General features: G+C 43.0%; 1 protein-coding gene across 1 annotated transcript in view; it reads left to right on the forward strand.

The window, feature by feature from the left end:
- The first annotated feature begins 1011 nt into the window (after window positions 1-1011).
- Window positions 1012-19339, forward strand: part of LOC135906438 (uncharacterized) — a 55893-nt gene continuing 37565 nt past the window's right edge. Inside the window, exons 1-3 of the mRNA XM_065437826.2 lie at window positions 1012-1041; window positions 1894-1972; window positions 17410-17520. Coding sequence (XP_065293898.1) covers window positions 17445-17520 — 76 coding nt within the window. The 5' untranslated portion in view covers window positions 1012-1041; window positions 1894-1972; window positions 17410-17444. The remainder of the gene's footprint in view (window positions 1042-1893; window positions 1973-17409; window positions 17521-19339) is intronic.

The raw sequence follows: 19339 nt of genomic DNA on the forward strand, positions 1-19339 counted from the left end.
AATGGTCGATGGAGCGAAGAGCAAACACATCACGCTATTTTCGGCCGCCCGCGAAGGCAATCGTCAACTTTGCCAGACACCGAACTCCAAGTCCCACGCACAAGCTTAGTGTACACGTATAGACGGGATAAACATCTTTTCTTTTTCACTAGTGGGTGTTAAACTGAGAGCCAAGCACTGCATTTCGTCACTCACAGCGTAGGGATTGCCTCACAAGACAGCCCTGACGAGGAACGAAGTAAGAAATCTCTCTGACCAAATCATTCTGTAAATAGCGACTTAGAGGAGAAGGAGAAGGAAGGAGGTTGACAAGAATGTGACGGAGAGGGGGGCATAACGATGAAAAGAAGTTTCGGTGGCAACAGCGCCAAAGACAAAAACAAAGCGAAGAAAAATTGGCAGTGGCTTAGCTCGGCTATACCAGGATACACGTAGCGAAAGCTAAGGCATAGCATGGTTAGCCTTGGTTAATATTGATTGCAAGTTCAGGTTAGTCTGGCTGTCTAGCTATGTTGAGGCGTTTAGCCAGTCGTTCGGCGTGCTGTTCGTCTGTTTCCTGGGCGATTCGTTTCCTCTTCATATTGTTCCGATGTCGATTCCAGGCCTCCTCCTGCTTATCAGAATTGTCGCCATCCATACTGCCGCCTCAACTGTAGCTGCGGCGCACGCGAGCTCTCCTTTTCAAGCCTCCGACATGTTATTAGGCATGCGACGCAGCTGGCGCAGCGAGCGGAGGCGAACGCAACAATGAGGAACGTGGTGTGACGAGGAACGCAATGTGACGTCATGTGCCTCCTCGGAGTACGGCCACGGCGAAAGCGAAGGTTCGCGGCCAGTAAAGCTTTCGCTTTAAAACAACAAGGCAGCTTACTGTCTCTTCGATGCTGTGTCATATGTTGCCACAGCAACGCGCCCATCGGTACCTACTTTTCAGTAGAAGACTTACAAATGATCAAATGCTTGTTTATTTTATCTTTACAGGTTAGTTTTTACTTAAGGTATGCGATTTGGTCCAGCAGGACTTAACTTCTCAGAAACCAGGTATGTGGATGTTTTCTATGTTTTGTTGTACTGTGCTTTCTTATTTTCGAACTGCCAATGACAGTAGTGGAAAGACGAGGTCGTTCTTGAAAGTTTTTCCGCATTTGGGATGACGTCAAACAGCCTCGCATTATTACTACCACCACTTACTACTACTACTACTTCTACTACTACTACTACTACTTCATCATAATCATCTTCTCTGTACATCAACACCGATAGCTCATGCCCCACACCAGATGCGTTCTTAGATGTGTTCTTAGAGATGTTTCCAGGCAATAAGGGCTGCTCGTAGCATCAGGTAATGGTTACGAGGGAGAGAAATACGGGAAATGTAGCGAGGTTAATCAGACGCACGTCCTGTTTGCTACCCTACTCTGGGATAAAGGTGTATAGGGACGAAAAAGGGAAAGGGGAAGTGAAAGAGCACTAATTGCAGAGCACATGAAGGCGCCCGGCAAGTCTATAAACAGTCACAGAGACCTGTCGACTTCATGCGCTGCAGCAACGCCCTGGTGGCTTTCTGAAGACAGCCATGCACACGGTCATGGTCCAAGGATAGCCAACATATCACAGTAACAGCTAACAGACTTTTGCAGAAGGCGGGCGACTAATTGAAACAGTGGCCATCTTTCTTTTGACAGGCGTTCAAGGGCACATCTCCCGTATACATGCCACGCCAGTAACGGCAGTAGTAGCTAAAAACCTAGCACTGTACTTCTGCGCCCTGATGTTCCCATTTCAATACTCATTCTCGTGCTGTCCCAGACGTATATGACACAGATGACACTCAAATTACGCAAGTGGAGCAAAGAATTTCCTGGAATTTCGTTATTCGCCGTTTTCTTACAGCGTCACTTCAACATAATAGTGTTGTGCAGAGCACTGGACCAGTTGGACAATCGTCCACTATCAGAACTGAAAACTTCAGGTCAGTACTCCCTCAAATCATTCACGCTAAAGGCCTTACTTGCGTTATTAAGGTTCCTGCGGTCTGCGGGGCTTCACGATAGACTGTAAGAATGCCGCCCCCTACCGCCCTGTAGTGTACGCGGTTTTGTTGTGCTCGTCTTATTTCTTTTTGCCTCCCCCTTCCGGTCTCTTTCTCTTTTTGTCCCCCTTCACCCTTCTCTCCATGCAGGGTAGCCAACCGGAACTGCCTCTAGTTAACCTCCTTGTCTTTCTATGTATCCTTTTCTCTCCCTCTCTCTCTTCTCTCGCAGTAGGAATTTGTACACACAATCTCATTCGTTTCCTTTCGAAAGGTCAAGACTGTCATAGTGGAGTGTGCCACCCCCCTCGCCCCCAAACGTTTCTTTTAGCTTCATAAACGGAGAAATGAAAAAACAAAAACTCCTGCGCGTTTTCTTCAACTCTGCTTTGTAGAACAGACACGCCTTAACATTCTGCACGGCACCTCTAAGATTTTTTTTTTTTTTTAGTTTTCGGCGACCGTCACAATCTCCTTACACTTGTTCTCAAAGGTTAATTAAGATGGGTTTTCGAAGCCGGCTTTGCACTGGCAGTCTACTCTGCAGCTTCTTCTGCTGCCGCCGCTCCTCGGAGCTCCGGCTATGTCAGATTCAATGAAAATGATGACTTTCGGTGAGTTGGTAGCATAGTAATGCCAAAAGCAAAAAGCCACCGTAACGATAACACGGGATGAAATAATCAAACACAGGCTTAGTGCTCAGAAATAAACTTTTCTAAGCTCTGTTTCGTTTGCGCTGCTTTTTTCTACGGTACTAGCTGATGAGAGACGCTATAGGCCGATTTCGTACGCGGCAGAAATCTCACTGAGTCTTGAAGCAGCGCTGTATGAATGTTTATAATGGCATGCCCCCGACGTTAACGCACTTAATGCACTATAACGGGTCTTAGCGCGGCTACGTATAGGCTGGTTTCTTAAGATATTGCAATAAAAACGCGCTCGCGTTCAGAGATTCATATGCATGCTAAAGGGTCCAAAAAGTAACGAAATCAATTACAATAATGTTGGGAGTTAGAGAAATCGTCACGAAGTTGTCCAACTATGATTCACTACACGCGAAACTGCATCGCCACGGCTGAGTTGCTTTTAGCTAACTGCGTCACAATGCCAGGCTCAGCGCGCGTACCCCAAAGTGTCCCAAAAAGTATCAGAATAAATTATAATCGCGCTGTGGGTCGTAGAAAGCGTCACGAACTTGTCGCAGCAAGATTCAGTACACGTGAAACTAACTGCATCACATGGTCGAGATGCTTTTCGCTAACTGCGTCCCAAAGTCGGGTGTGGCAAGCGTGCCAAAAACTATACCGTAGTAAATTGCAATAATGTTGGGCTCACAGAAAGTGTCGCAGACATCTCCCAGTACGAGTCATTAACTTAACTGCGCCAGAATGACAGAGCTGTTTCATGCTGTATTAGAAGTGTCGGTTCCGTGCCGTAAGTCTAATTGTATGAAATGCGTCGCATACTGTCCAACAACCTTTCTCATTTTACCATCGTGCAATAGTGCAGTATATAGTGCAGAGTTGAAGTGCAGAAGGAGCGCAAGAATATGTCGGTAGCCCACTATACCAGGGTACAAAAAAAAGACAAATTCATCACCTATTCCACTCTTTGAAGAAGGACGAGTAGCGAAGCCTGTCATCGACGCATATATGTATATACAGGTATCATCATCATCATCATCATCATCATCATCATCATCATCATTATTATTATTATTATTATTATTATTATTATTATTATTATTATTATTATTATTATTATTATTATTATTATTATTATTATTATTATTATTATTATTATTATTATTATTACAGCTACCAATAAAACGTATTCTCAATGGTTTACAAATAATTGGTAACAGCCTTTACAAAATATTGTAAATCAGTACATTCTACTATATCACGTGGCAAGTTGTTCCAATCGTCTATGCTTCGAACCAGGAACGAATTTTTGAAGGATTCTGTTCTATAATTAAGGGGTTTAATATGTTTTGGATACTTTGTTCTGGGGTTAGCAGGTCTCTATAACGTGATGTGTTTTTCCAAGTTTACTTTATAGTCTCCGCTTAATACGCGAAAAAAGAATGTCAGCCTGTTAAGCTGCATTTTTTGCTTGACAGTCATGAGGCCAGCTCTATTTCTAAGTTCGGTGACGGACTGGGTTCTAGCAATGTGTTAAAAATAAACCTCAAGGCCCTGTTTTGTACGCGCTCACATTTTAGTGCGATTCAGTGAGTGTACGGCTCCCAAACATGGCTTGCAAGTCATGGCTTGCAAGTCAGTACAGGAAATGCAGTCATATTGTAGGCCGCTGTTTCTACCTCTGGGGTGGCGTCGTGCAGTTTTCATCGTAATGACCAAAGTGTGCACATCGCTTTATTACAGATGTTTTCGACAAGTACCAACCAGTTCAAATCATGTGTGAGATGAATTCCTAGGTATTTAAATTCCTTAACCTCAGCTAATTCGGCTCCGTTAATACTGCATGGGAAAATTAAAGGCTCTTTTTACGCGTCATACGCAAACAAACAGTTTTTGATGCATTCAATTCCATTTGCCATTCATCACATCAGAGAATGACTTTTTGTAAATGGTTACTAAGCTGCTGTTGATAATTAGGAGTGAATATTTTAGCATATATAATGGTGTCATATGCATAATGCTTGATGGATGTTTGCGGCGAAAGACCTGCTCCCATATAACTAATGTAAATGGAAGAAAGTAAAGGGCCTATAATAGATTCTTGCGGCACACCCGATCGAACTGGTTTATTGGTACTGCAAACAGAGTTTAATGAAACAAATTGTTCCCTTTCTGACAAATATGCCTCAATCCATATTAATAGCTGGGCATTACGTAAGAAATGAGACAGCTTCATAAGCAGCTTTCTATGGGATATTCTGTCGAATGCTTTGCGGAAATCGATAAAGATCATATCTGTTTGACCCCTTCCATCAATACACTGACCGATTTGATGCGTAACTTCAGTGAGAATAGTGACTGTGGAGTACCCTCGGCGAAAGCCATGCTGGTTTTTACCCAAAATGTCGTTCTCTTACACAAATTTAGTTAGGTGTGTAGTTAGGATGTGTTCTAGCGTATTGCAACATGTACTTATCAAAGAGATTGATCGGTAATTAGTGACGTCATGTTTGGAACGTTGTTTGTGAATCGGTACTACCTTAGCCCGCTTCCAGTCTCTCGGAACGTCACCAGATTCAAGAGATTTAGTATAGATATCCGAAAGGAAACATACACCACTCAGCGTATCTCTTTAAAAAAGCGTTGGGAATTTGATCAGGGCCAGGACATCTTTTCTCATCTATATATATAGCTTAAGGAACAGGTTCAAAATGCCGTCTTGTCTAATAGTTGGTTCAGATATATAGTGCCTAATGGAATGTACTGTTTGGGGTGTAGAACTATCATCCCATGTGAAGACCAATTCAAAATATTCATTGAAGAGGCAAGCCATTCCAGAGCTGTTCGTGACAGTCTTATTTTCACTTGTCTGAAATTGAATGCCGGATTTGGGCCCTGAAATGTACCTCCAATATTTTCCCGGAGAGGATTTAATAAAATTGGTAAGTGTTTTATTCATCCAAGAATGTTTCGCTTTAATAATTTCCGTTTTAAGTTCCTGTGAAGCGGAATGAATACAATGACGTGTTCTTGTAGAGAATTTTCTAGACCTCATTCGTTTAAGGAGACGATTTTTGTGAATTATTCTCCTGTAATCCATGAGTTTTTTCTGTTAACTTTCTTAAGGCGTGTTCTACTTTGGTCTTTAGATTTGTCCTGTTGCTCTCCTTTCCTCTTTCCTTTTTCCTCCCCTCCTTCCTATCTTCCATTTCTGTGTTGCTGTCACCTCCCTTCAGAAGAGTAGGCAGGCGTTGTGCCCCTTCCGGTGGCAGTTGCCAGCCCACTCCTCGCTTTCCCTTTCCTGATACCTGTATATATATGTATACTTGTTCAAAACAAATAATAATAATAATAATTGGGGCGCTTGGGAATAAATCGTGCTATTGATTTCAAAACCACACTTTTAAACTTCTCCCAAGCATCATTTACTGACGTAGTTTTTAGCGAAATAAAAAGGCTGCAATCATCATAACCTTCCTCTATACGGTCCAATACCGCAACATCATCTGCTTTAGAGAAATCGGAGACTAGCAAAGTTTACTTCTTTTCTGCTCGGATATATATGGTAGAGACATACGTGATCACCATTTTGTGGTCAGAAATCCCTTCTAAGACTTCACATCAGTACTTGGATTGTGTGACATATCTGCTTAGAAACACCAAATCAAGCAGTGATTCTCCCGATTCGTGGGTTCATGCGGGCATAGTTACTATTTGTGTTATGTCAAGGGAAACAGTCAGATTCAGAAGAACACGAAACACGGCCTGATCATTTTGACCTTCCCTATAATATAACCAGTCAGTATTTGGTAAATTAAAATCTCCGGGCATTATAATCTTACATGTACTGTTGCCAAACTTTTCAAGTAAGAATTCATTCAGCAATAGCATGTATTCTTTGGAGGTGCCAGGGGGGCGATATACTGCAACAATTACAAAATACAGACCACATATCTCTGTGGTACCCACGATACACTGCAGTTCTGGAGGGGATGAAATTTCAACGAAGACCACTGAAGTTTTATAAACAATAGCAACACCGCCTCATCTGGATTCTCTGTCTTTGCGGCAAGTCGTATAGTTCGGAGAAAGGAAATCAGCGCTTTCAATTAATTTATTTAACCAGGTTTCAGTTACAATTACCATATCCGGTTCATGTTCCAAGAGGACAGCTTCCAAAAGTGAAGATTTGTTGCATATGCTCCGAGCATTGACCTTTAAAGCTACTAGTCTGTCAGGTACACTCGTGACTGCTGTCAGAGCTGCTTCCCCTCTCGTAGGGCTTTTCTCTGCCGCCCATGTTGCTACTTTTGTCATGACTACACGGCTCCCGACAGGGCCTACGTGTGGAAGTATCATCATCCCAGTAATACGCCTAGCCGTCTACATAAAGCATGTCATAAACTAGGCGCACTCGCTTCCCACTCGATTTCTCATTTTTAGCGCTTTCCCATAGGCACTTTCTCCTGTGCACCACGCTCTTTGAGAAGTCATCGCTTATCGAAACGTTCACGCCTTTCAACTTGAGACAGTTGCGCATAATTTCCTGTTTTTCCTTGAAGTCATACAGCCGAAAAATAACGGATCGCGCTTTTGACAGCATTGTTCCAAGACGATGTATGCGCTCAATGCCTCGCCTCGGGGAGAAGTACCAATCACAGAAACTATGTTGTATATATATATATATATATGTCTACTAACTGAGTTCACAGTGTCTACAACAATGTCTACTAACTTGGGTTCACATTCTTCGCCTTTTTTCCGATGCTCGCGGTACCTAATGGACTGCATTAACGTAACCCTGCCGTATTTCCTGTTGCCAGTCTTCGCATAGTTTCCCCTCTTGTTGAATTTCTTTCTCTATGGCTCCGCTGTAAAAAAAAATGAACCGAGTGCATTAGTGAAACATCGCTTTATCATTGCATTCCAACTGTTTGATATATTGCTTTGATGGGTGATTGAGGGCTGAAAGCATGTACATTTCCTCGTATCTATGTCAGACTTTCGCTGGTAAACACATTAGCAGCTGTCCTGTCTCCTGATGCACGTGGAAAAATATTTGCAAACTGTCCATACGCTAGAGTCATTTGCAAGAAGAGATTTCGACCAATGCAATATTATTAGTAACAGCGACAAGCCAATGCCACAGACCAGCTACAAAAAAAGGGGGGGACAGAGAGAGAGGGGGGAAGAAAGAAGAAAAGAAAAAATACTTTGTGCCTTACCCTTGTATTTTCCCAAGGTTGGTTTAATAAATGAACGAGAGGTCAATGAAACTAAATACGACCCGGGACGAAGGGTATTCGGTGTTTCATCAGCAAATTGGTTAGAGCACTCGTCAAGCATATTGCTATCGAGTTGCTCTGTGGGGTATAGACAGGGAAAAGAGTAAATCAGCATCACTGGTGGATGCACGCGAAAAGAGAACGAGCAGGACGGCAACAGAGACAATATTCCCTATCCTTCTTCATCTCGTTTTAAATTTTTTTTTCATGCATTACTGTGGCTGCAAGCTCCCGATTTAGGGAGCTCTCCCGTCCTTATTAAAGAATTTGGGCGAAATAGAGCGCTGGCGTCTGGCACGACAAAGCCTTTACTTGCCTTTGCTACCAGCGGCCAGACATATGGCAATCCGAGATTTCGATATCAATTACATAAAAGCAGGAAGAAAAAGCGCCGGACTACTTTTGACAAAGCGTGTCACTCAATCTAGAGCCCTGTTCGCCATACACATCCCGTCATAATAAAGTGAAGGCTATATTTTTTTGTTCAGCGTTTCTGGCGCTAACTTTAACGGCATTTTGTTAGTGCACAAAGACACGGTTCGTCGAATAGCCGCCTAGACCCTCGGCCAACATTTGAAAATCTTGCTTCATCTCCAATCTCTGTCTCACTTTTTCTTCTTCGGGATGTTGGCCCGTCCCCCTTTACATTCTTGATCGGAATACAATAGCCATGTTTTGAAAGATAAAAGGAGAACGGCAGGAAGGTTATCTCAACATGGTCATGTTTGCTAACCTATACACGTGTGAAAGGGGTTGGGGTAGTGAGAGAAATACAGAGAGAAACGGCGTTAGCCTAAGTCATTCACACGCACTAAGCAAGGTATCATGTATCTACAGCCAGGCACTGAAATCTGTTGACCTCATGTACTGCAGACGAGCTTGTGTGTCTAAGCAGACGAGCTGGGAGACCAGTCTCTTAAGAGCTTTGGTTCAGTAAAGGTATGGAGACAGAAAAACGAATGTGAGGCTGCCGTTGTACTTTCTGGGAAGCCATTAGCGCGCCTTCCTAGGTTACCATTTTCATATTTCACGTTTCCCCTTTTGTACGAGACACTTCTTTGTTTTACTGTCCTATCTAGACCCCTCACGTTCTTGCGTAGAGGCTACGTGGCTATAGGCTGAAGTTAGCCGCGGGAACAGTTTCAATGGTAATTTCGTTAATTAACTAAATATGCTGGTTAACCTTTTAATTAGTAACTTTAGGGCACATGTTGTAACTGACAAATTAAGGCGGAGGAGCAGTGAAGTGCGGTCTGCTTAGCAGCAATCCTAAGACTAACACCGCTTTCGATAGGAGACCTCAAGATTGGGCTGTGAAAGAAACTTGAAGTCGGAATTAAGTTTCCCAAAAGCATGTCTCTAACAGTTCGGGACGATCTTGACTGTAACACCGAGACATCTTTCAGTAGATTTCGGACACGGATATCTCGAAAGTAGTGCTATAGTCTTGTGATTTCTTCTTAGCAGACATGACTTTAGCATTGCTCGTCTTCACTTCTGCAAGAATAAGTTGTTCTTGGTAGATGGCAGTGCGCGCTCTGCGAACCAGCTGCAGTTTCAGCAAATTACTCCACAGGCTGAGGAATCACTGAAACCAGCTTATCTTGATTTATGCGATAGCACTGTAGGCGGACGTCAAACACTTTGTACGTATCCGCCCTCGGTAAAACGAGGGGCCAACCACGGAGGCCGTGCAGAAAGTAAATGTAGGCACACCTCTAATTCACTGCAGTCTAAAAACACGCGCCCATCAAGAAGGCCGTGCAATCTGCATATGTGGGCCGATGCAGGAAGGTGGTTCACTATTACATAGATTGTCTCAAAACGTTAGCTGTCACGAGGGAAGAATGCAAAGGAACTGGCACGCGACGCATGCGCGAGACGTTAAATGTATGGTCTTTGGCACGAGAGAAGCTTGTGGGTGACCATGGCCCAACAATTAGGGATTGGGGCTTCATTGCTGGAAAGACACAGGTCCGACCCCACCGTCGGCCCCGCAGTTCTTTACAGCATTCTATCTTGACTTCATTCAATTTGGAGGTATCTAACAGAGTCGTCAATGTATGACGTGCGTACACGACCCAGTGTGCACGAAATGGCAAAAGAGATGAGAAGTACGGAAACGTGACTTTAATAAACGAGTTGTGCAAGGCCGTCCGTAACGCGCGAGCGCGCGGCTCTCGAGACGTCACAATCATCGAAGTATGCTTTCGCATACTAAACAATTAACGGTGCTATCATCATTCATTATTCATTATACTCCATCATTCATTATACCACACCTCAACAAACAAGAATCATTTAAGTTAACTCGTGCGACTTCGTCTACAACGGCTGAACTGTTCGCACTCCTAGGTGCGATAAAATTTATATTGTCAGTAAGAGATGCGCAAAAATGGGTAATTTTCAGTGATTCACAGGCGGCTCTAACATCACTCTGCAACACAAAGGGGAAAACATTCAGTGACAGTATAATATATGAAACACTTAAAAACCTCACAAAGGCAAGCGAAGCAAAACATGCAATAGCATTCCAGTGGATACCAGGGCATTGTGACATCCCTGGCAACACAGCAGCCGATGAAGCAGCACGACAAGCACACCTCAAAGATGATGCATCTCCGATCCCAATATCAAAGGATGAATTACGCTGCATTATAAGGACAACGTCTCTCAATATGTCTAGAAACACTTGGTTTGACCAGAATTCTAAGAGCTCGGACTTATACCATATTGATCCATTTATTGAATTCAAATTTTCATTCTCGTTAGATAGAACTGTGGAAACCCTTATTCATCGATTAAGGCTAGGCACTGCCTACACAAAGCATTTCTTACACAGAATTGGCCGTGCGGAAACCCCCGAATGTGATTGTGAATTTGTAGACGAAGATATATATCACCTCCTTCTAGATTGCCCACATCACGACACACCAAGAAGCCGACTTAAATCAGCGCTAATTAAATTAGACCGCAGACCTTTGAGTTTAAGGAAAATTTTGGGCCCTTGGCCAACAACGGCCTTGCAGACGAGTGCTTTAAAAGCACTAAAAAGTTTTCTTGAAGACAGCGGCATTGCTGGAAGGTATTAGCGCTTTCATTGTTCTCTTCATTTCATTGTCACTGTATATATCCATCTGTTTGTGAATTATGTTATGTTGACTGTTCTGTCGCGACTGTATGTGATAATGCATTTACACGAAGTATGTACCGCCCGCTGACTAGACAATGTGTTATTAGGCGACAATATCTTTTGTACTTTTGAGACTTTCATCTTCATAAGTGTGGAGACATTTATATTGTATATTGTATGTACCATGTGTTCCTTACGTCATAGTCTTCCTGTGGAAACGCTGCGTGATAAGTCCTGGTGCTTTTGTGAAAAGACTATTTGATATGTAACCTTGAACCCTGTACGATGTGTGACGGAACCACTCAAGAGATGAGGAGTAGCCGGCGCCTTAAATTGTGCGCCAACATCTCCTTATATCATATCAATAAAAAAAAAAACGGTTCTATGTTATGCCTAGTCTTTTTTTTTTACTTTTATTTTTTGTTTCGGCGCAGCTCAGTGCATTTGGAAAGGGCTATGCTTTTCGGATTTCTTGTTTTTTTTTAAATTCTGAGCTTCTTGCGAACGCTGCTGCCTTTGCCACTTCCAACGGAAATTTCGAGACAAACTTGCTTCTGTTTAAGTATGCACAAGCTGAAACTAGGGCTGAAGTTATCAACTTGTTAATATATTTTTTAAAACCTACAAGAAAAAAATTGCAGAGAGGGGAACGACCTCCACTGCAACATTCGCGAAAGTTTATCTAGGAAGAATAAGGAGGAGCTTGGCGGTGTGGGGGAGGGGCGTAGGGAGCATTCCACTTTGTATTGAATGGCTGTTTGGTACTAAAGCTTGTTTTTTGGCAAGGAAGCAAAACTCGTAAATATTTTCCAGTTTGTATACATAGTGTTTCTACGAAGACTCTATGTAATATTTAAAAATAGCTGTTTTGAATTAAAGACAGTTTCTTCGGAGGCATGCCGTCAGTTGCTGGTGACCATGAGGTGGCGAGTGATGTATGATAATGAGTCGTTAGTTAATAAAAATTATTTGATAAATTTTAATTTTTTAAATTTCTGTGTGCTCATCGTAAATGGGAAATGGATATGAGCTGCCCGTACAAGCCATTTGAAATTTTGGATCTGGAAGAATGCGATTACATGCGAAACTGTGGCACGAGGAATTTCGGCTATCAGAGCATGCAAAACCAAAACTGGGAGGCTCCAAGGAACGCAAATGCCACACCTGTCGAGGCGACGTTCTATTACGTCACCCAGCGGCGGGAAACCAGAGCACTGCGACATCGAGGAGCACAGATAGTAAAGCAATGAAGGGGGCTAGTTGGTGAACGTTCATGGTTATATTGCGCTCAGTTTTACACAGACGACATTAAGGAAGGACAGGACGTGGACGGACGTAGCGCATACTACCAACTGTTTAATAATGTTAAATAACGCGCTTATATACAAGGATATATGGTGCGGGGGGGGGGTATAAAAAGGTATTTTATACCCCCCCCCCGCACCATATCTCCTTGTATATAAGCGCGTTATTTAACATTATTAAACAGTTTGTAGTTTGCGCTACGTCCGTCCACGTCCTGTCCTTCCTTAATGTCGTCTGTGTAAAACTGAGCGCAATATAACCATGAGGAGCACAGAGCCCAGCACCCTGCAACACAACGTACTTCTATAATTACCGCCGGAGGGCAAACGCACGTGGAAGCAAAAACGAAGCAACGTGCCCAAGCGATTTCCAAAGTGGTGCATTTTGTAAGATATTGACTGGCAGGAAGCTCACAATGGAAGCTTTGATACGTAGCCAACTTTCCGGCAAGCGAATTTGTCAACGTCGGGGCCCAGACAAAAACAAGCTATATTTACGGGCTGATGCGTCACTTTCTGGCCTCCGTCTAAGTCAAATGAAGCTTTCGTTTTCGAGTGACACTTTTTTGTCTTATTCTCACGAAGGGGTTTCAGGTACTACAAATCAACTAAGCTCCACCGAATCTCGCACCTGGCCTCGTACAGGTTGACCGGCAAGTATCCTTAAAGAGTGAAATTATAGCGAATACTACAACCCGTCGCACCCGAAATCGAAGGCTTCACCATTTTGGGAGCCACCAGCTCACCAACTCTTAAGCTTCTCTTCTCAGGGAGTCAGTGGTGCAGTCATAAACACAGACGAGTATTTGAGTGTTAGATTGGGGTTACTTAAAGAAGAAAGGAAAGGAAAAGAAACGAAATAATGACAGTTTATCCAGAACTGAATTCAGCATGGCAGTAACAAACATGAAGTTGCCACGCAAAAGACTGCGAAACCTAACAAGAAAGGATACTTAACGATCTAGCGCAGGCATCATATTGCAACGGAACAATATGTGCGATCACGAAAAGGCGAGCAGTGCGAAGACGACGACGACGATGAGAAGCTAGCGCAGGCTGTTGCCTCTTGGCCAAGCGCAGCGTATTTTATTGTAAATATACTTGTACATAGCTTTTCGTCTGCGTCTTCCTACGTAACATATCTGGTGGAGGTGGACGTTCCCTGTACCTCGTCATGGAGCTTCGCAGTGGACGGTACGTCGAGCTTTCATTCATGGCTCCCGGCGACGACAACCGGACTCCCCCGGCTCCGACACGTCTGCGTCTTCCTACGTAACAATATCATGAACACGTCATAAGATTTAGAATAGGAAAAAAAAAATGCTATACGTATGCTCACAATGCAAAAAAAAAAGAAAATTACTTCTAGCGCATATTCATTGGCGCGACATTGACGTCTAATGTTCTTGCAGGTCGCGCAACTCTCCAACTTTCCACACTGAACGAGTTTCGCTGCATGACGTGATGTCAAAAGCAGGCGAAATGTTGCAATCTCGACATTCGATAGCTCACGCTCTCCTGTACTACTGTGTATAGCCACGACTTCACAATTCGTGCACCGGCAAACTTCGCTGAAATTACTGGGCCTCTCATTTTCAGGCCCGGACTATTCTGTGGCTGCAGTCCTCACCGCTTAAGCTGGGTAATTATAAGCCTGGGTGCAAAAAAAAAAAAAAGTGCTGCTCGGCTTGGTGTTGATACTAGCACGGCAAGCATCCTGAGCTGCCTGGATAGAATTACCGAATATGCCTTTCGCTTGGTGAAAGGGATTTGTGGGGTATTATCAAAATATCACGATACTTCCCCAGCGGCTGCCGAGCTTAACGTCGGCTTAGAAGTTTAAATCCGCCAACTTACACATGCTAAGGCGATAATGTGTCGATGAATGGCTGAAACCATCTTGCTGTGTGTTAATGCGTCTAACCACTGACTGCAGTGGCATATTCCACTGCTCATTTCAGAGTGATCTGGTGATGCAACTGGGGTAATGCAAGACATCGTTCAAACTTTAATACGAGAACAAATGAGCTTTGCAGAATAATTTCCCCTTGCTATCCCTTCTCGAGTCCCTTTGTGCTCTCAGTGAAGCTTAGTTTGTGTATTAAATGACATTTGTAGGGCTGCCACTGTGCTCTAAAATGCTCAGTCGCATATCTAAAGAGATCAAGGAAAATTCGCACGTTGAATCATACCCTGAGTTTGCAGATTTACTGCCTGTATTTAATTTATTGTAAGGCAAATAAGATAGACTGATCTGTGAAGGGGAATTCATTGGGTATGATAACATAAAACATAACCGAATACAAAGCTTAGCTTGTTGCACATGGTACTGTGTCAGTGTGTTCTTAAAGCGCAATCTGAACTTCTGCACATACGACGTTACAATCAATCAATCAATCAATCAATCAATCAATCAATCAATCAATCAATCAATCAATCAATCAATCAATCAATCAATCAATCAATCAGATTTTTATTGTACAATGTCAAAAAGGAGATTTGAGCAAGAATGTTGTTCCAGTAGCCTATCTGGCTATGCATGATCTGGTTTACAAGGAAGTCACTACAGGTGAGCCACATAGCTATTAAAATTAAAATTAATGTTGTGTGTGGAACGAAATACAGTCGCATTATTCGAATCGGGTAGGCTGTCATGCTTTGCCCTTTATAACGCGTATGAACAACTGCACACAAATCATGGATGATACTGTATACGTTGTGCAAATTCCGTTAACTATATGTATCTTTTTTTTTTATTGGAGGAAGAAACGGCAAATTTGCTTTGAGCACCGTAATGTACATTGACCATTTGTCCATAAATGCTACGTGCTAAATGCTACACATACGTGCGATTACGCGATAGATTATTTTTTTATACAAAACAGGTTATTGTACCAGAGCTTCGCTTCACATATATTGCGACATGTGCGTTGGATCAGCATAACGTTTTTTTTTGTTTTTGTCGCAATGCGTTTCACCGCATGGGCACGAACTAATGTTGTCTGCGAGCGTTACTCAAAACCGCATATTTTTCTCTTGTCATGCGCAGATCTTAACGGTGAGCTGTTCATGACATTACATCTCAGTTTCTCCCAATGTTTGCCACCTCGTTATAATTCTGCACATGACAGGAACTCCTTTATTGAGAAAATGTTAGAGCCAGCGTGACGGTCTTGATGACTATTTCTTTCCTCATATTTTGCGCTACCTTCTTTTCAAGCTCACAAACTGGTCAGCAGGGGGTATCCTAAACGGAATAACAACAGAAGGTTCCGATGGTGTCAAGAAAGAGTGTTTTACTCAAGTACGCTAGCTGCTTCCCCTTCAAAGTTGGAACGCAGTGGAGAAAACTAGTTTCGTGCGGCCATTCTACATGCCATATTAATATTTGCGCAATTTCAAGCTTTGATCGATCGATGGCGTATGCCGAGCACATAATTTAGCGGATGCTGAGGGTGTAGAGCTACACGCATGAAACAAGCCTAACGTTCCCGTCACGTTCTACAACTCTAGTGTTTCCCTGGACATGACATAAAAACTGCAGCCTCCATGTGTCGCAGTGAGGCTAGGCCTTAATAGGAAAAACAAGGCACTGCGATAGCGATATTATACAATGCATCAGTAATGTAAAGTGTCAACTCTTGGCGTAATCCACGTCGGTCGCATTTTTTAAAAATTGGCTACACTGCTTACTTTCTTTTGTTTACTCTTTGTAAACGCCGGACGACCGATCAGATGAACTTACAGACCTCGACAAGCGCGTAGAGGGCAGACAGAGACACGTCAGCTTTGTGACACGTCTCGCTTTAGACCCACGACACGTACTCAGTAGCCCAACACCATCGCAACTGAGCTAACGCAGCAGGCGTATGTATAATATGAGACAGTTATACATTTGCTTCTAGGTCGCACTGGTGGGTATAATGTAAGATGGAGGGGGGGGGGGGGGGGGGTCAACCTAGAGGAACTCAAATTAAATGTCCTGCTTTAATCGTACCCGTGGTTTGAAGAACAGAAAAATAATAAAATGTTCTTTTTACTTAGTTTTCAATCGCAATAACTTTCAATCAATGTTTTTCCTCACTTGCATGTTAAATTAGGTTTTAGGATTTTGCGTGCTGATGCCACGATCTATTTATGAGACACCTGCTCTGGTTTTATTTTGACCACCTGCGGTTCTTTAAACGAGCCCCCAGAGCCCGGTACGCGACCATTTTTTTTTTTTGCATTCCCTCTCTCATGTTAATACAGTTGCCGTGGACGGCATCGAACCCACGTCCTCGAGTTCAGCAGCATAACGCCATAGGCACTGAACTACTGCGGGAAGGCGGCCCTGTACGTGTTGTCGTTTTAGCGATACTTAAGCTCGTCTGTGTATACAAACCGCACCTTCCTCACGGGCAACGCATCCGTTGCTCCGGAGCGATGACAATATTGTAATATCTGGTCTCACGCTTTCTTTCACAAAACAAAGCTGAGTCTGAAAAAAAAAAAAGTAAAGCCTGTAGGACGAGGTCAACTAGCGAGTCGCAAAACGCATTTTTTTTTTCTTTAAGCACGCGTTCAAATCAATCCCATTTTTCCCAATAGAATCTTGGCGCTTTTGAGTTCAATCTCATTAACAGCGGCTGTGTTTCCTAGTCAGACTTCATTAGTCATGTTTGCCAGTTCCTGCCCGTGAGCTTTGATTAGAAATGCTAACTCCGCACGTTTTTCTTTTCGCGCTCTGGCTCGCCCGTCCTATATCGAGAAACTGCAGCCACGAAGCCGTTCAGGACGCAGGGCGGAGCTGATTAGACGAAAAGAAAAAAAAAATAGTAATCAGAGGCAGTAATAGTTAGGTTAAGGAGGCAGTTCACGATGAATGCCGGGGACACTTATTTCGTTACCGACTGAGAAAATAAAGCAATATGCTCGTCTCCAAGGAGGTTCAAATATAACGCCCACAAGCTGAAAGATCGAAAAACCCAATAACTGGATACGAGCAAGATGCTTGTGTTTATCTTCTCAGGAGAAGCGCTTTGAGAAGACCGCTCGACTCCGCCAATGCAAAAGGGGTGGCTTCTTCCCGGAATGTCTTCGCACCATGAAGAGCAACGGAAGCAAGGCCGCACCTACACTGGTATGCAAGAAAAAATTTGGGGCGTAGAATCTTGTAGCATGGAAACGCCTTCATGGTCGTCCTTTAACCGTTGAAAGGCTATTTGCAGAATGTATTGCATGCTTACTGCGCTGTGCTCTAAGTGCTCTAAGAATATTCTTCAATGAATGCGGTGTTTTATCTATATATTAACACGTAGGCATTTGCCTTATTGAAATTATTATTATTATTGAAATTATTATGACTTATCTGACAAATTTGAGAACAGCGCGCGCGCGCGTGTGTCTATCACGTCACTACAGAATAATTATCGGCCCAGGCGGAAATCACTGGCAAGAAAAAGAAAGAAATTTACCCAGTAGATAAACTAATTAGAATAACCAACTTGTCATCAAAAAAGTTTGCGGCACATGTTTATATTGGAAAGTTGGAGGGATTCGTCATAAAAGTCTAGTTGCATCTTTCTACATTTCAAAACGGTCAAATAAATTGCACAGACTGGTTTCACTGTCGAGAGAATGGGACAAACACCGACTGGTAAAAAGCGCCGGTCATCTTGAGCTTCCCAACACAATGACTTATTTCGGCACATGTTAGCAAGGAGGAAAAAAGAAAACTTGCTTTATGTACGTAAAGCACTGTTGCATTCAGTTCGTTTCGGTCAAGTTAAACAGATGGTATGCAAAACACCCAGAAAATTCTCTTCGAATGGTCTCCGATCTAATGTCATTAGTGGTGATATCACTGCATGCAGGTCCGCATGAACATATGCGCTAAGGTGGCTGCCAACCCGGGCGCTCAAGTGCCAGGGGTCCCCACAAAAATGTTTCACAGATGCGCCCCTCGACAATTTTAAACGGCACACTCACCACAGCCCCGTCGGAAATTTTGGTTATATACGCTGTAAGTTGTAACACGCCATCCAAGGAGAGTTCTACCACAAGAAGGCGTGTGACAGCGCTCGGGATATTTTTTAATATATTTTTCCGTCCTTGTCTATCTATCGTTCTTATTTTGTTTTTATTTCCCATTACTTTCTTACATTATTTTTATCTCCCTTATCATGGCTAGTAGCTAAACTTTACGGCTGAACGCTACAAAATGAAAAACGCCACGCCTTCGTCGTCATCATAATCATCATCTTAAAGCGTTTAGCAATAGCCGGAATCGAAGCACAGAATGTTTCAAATTAGAGCAAATGAGGCCCCAGGCCTCAGCTATTCTATCCTGCACTTAATACGTGTCTAGGTGTCTCATGACCAAGGCGATGACAGGTGTGTCTGTCCTCATGGATTCCAGAGCTCTTGACTATGTGGAGTACTTCATAAACTATTGTGCAGCTTGTGATGAAGTCAACGATGAACGCTTTTTTGCGCATGTGTCCGTACATGCTGCGAACTTCTCTCCTTTTTATAATCTTTTAGCCCTCTTTCCTCCTGACCCAGTGCCTCTTATCCAGTCGTGCTGAGCATGGTAAGCCTCCCCACCATTTCCTTATGACCTCTCGCTCACTCTCTTTCTCTCTTTCGCTCTCGGAGTATTAAGCCCCACAATCTAATTTATTTTTGAGAAAAAGGTTGTGCAAACTTTGTTGCCTTAAGTTCGAAGTATGAAGTTTATAAAAGTTTGTCAAAACATGATTACAGAAACATAATAGGCAGAAGAGGGCTCCAAGTTCAGGTGACAGTAGCTGGAAGCGAGTTACAAACAAGCAGAAAAATGAAAACTCATTGATGAATGATTTAGGAATTTCTTTTTTTCTATTGAGCAAAGTGAGTAGGGTTAACATGCGTCAGTGAATTGAAAGGAACTAAGTGGTACGTGAACCCGTTATTAAGCA

This window comes from Dermacentor albipictus, chromosome 5, assembly GCF_038994185.2.
Source record: "Dermacentor albipictus isolate Rhodes 1998 colony chromosome 5, USDA_Dalb.pri_finalv2, whole genome shotgun sequence".
Lineage (NCBI taxonomy): Eukaryota > Metazoa > Arthropoda > Arachnida > Ixodida > Ixodidae > Dermacentor > Dermacentor albipictus.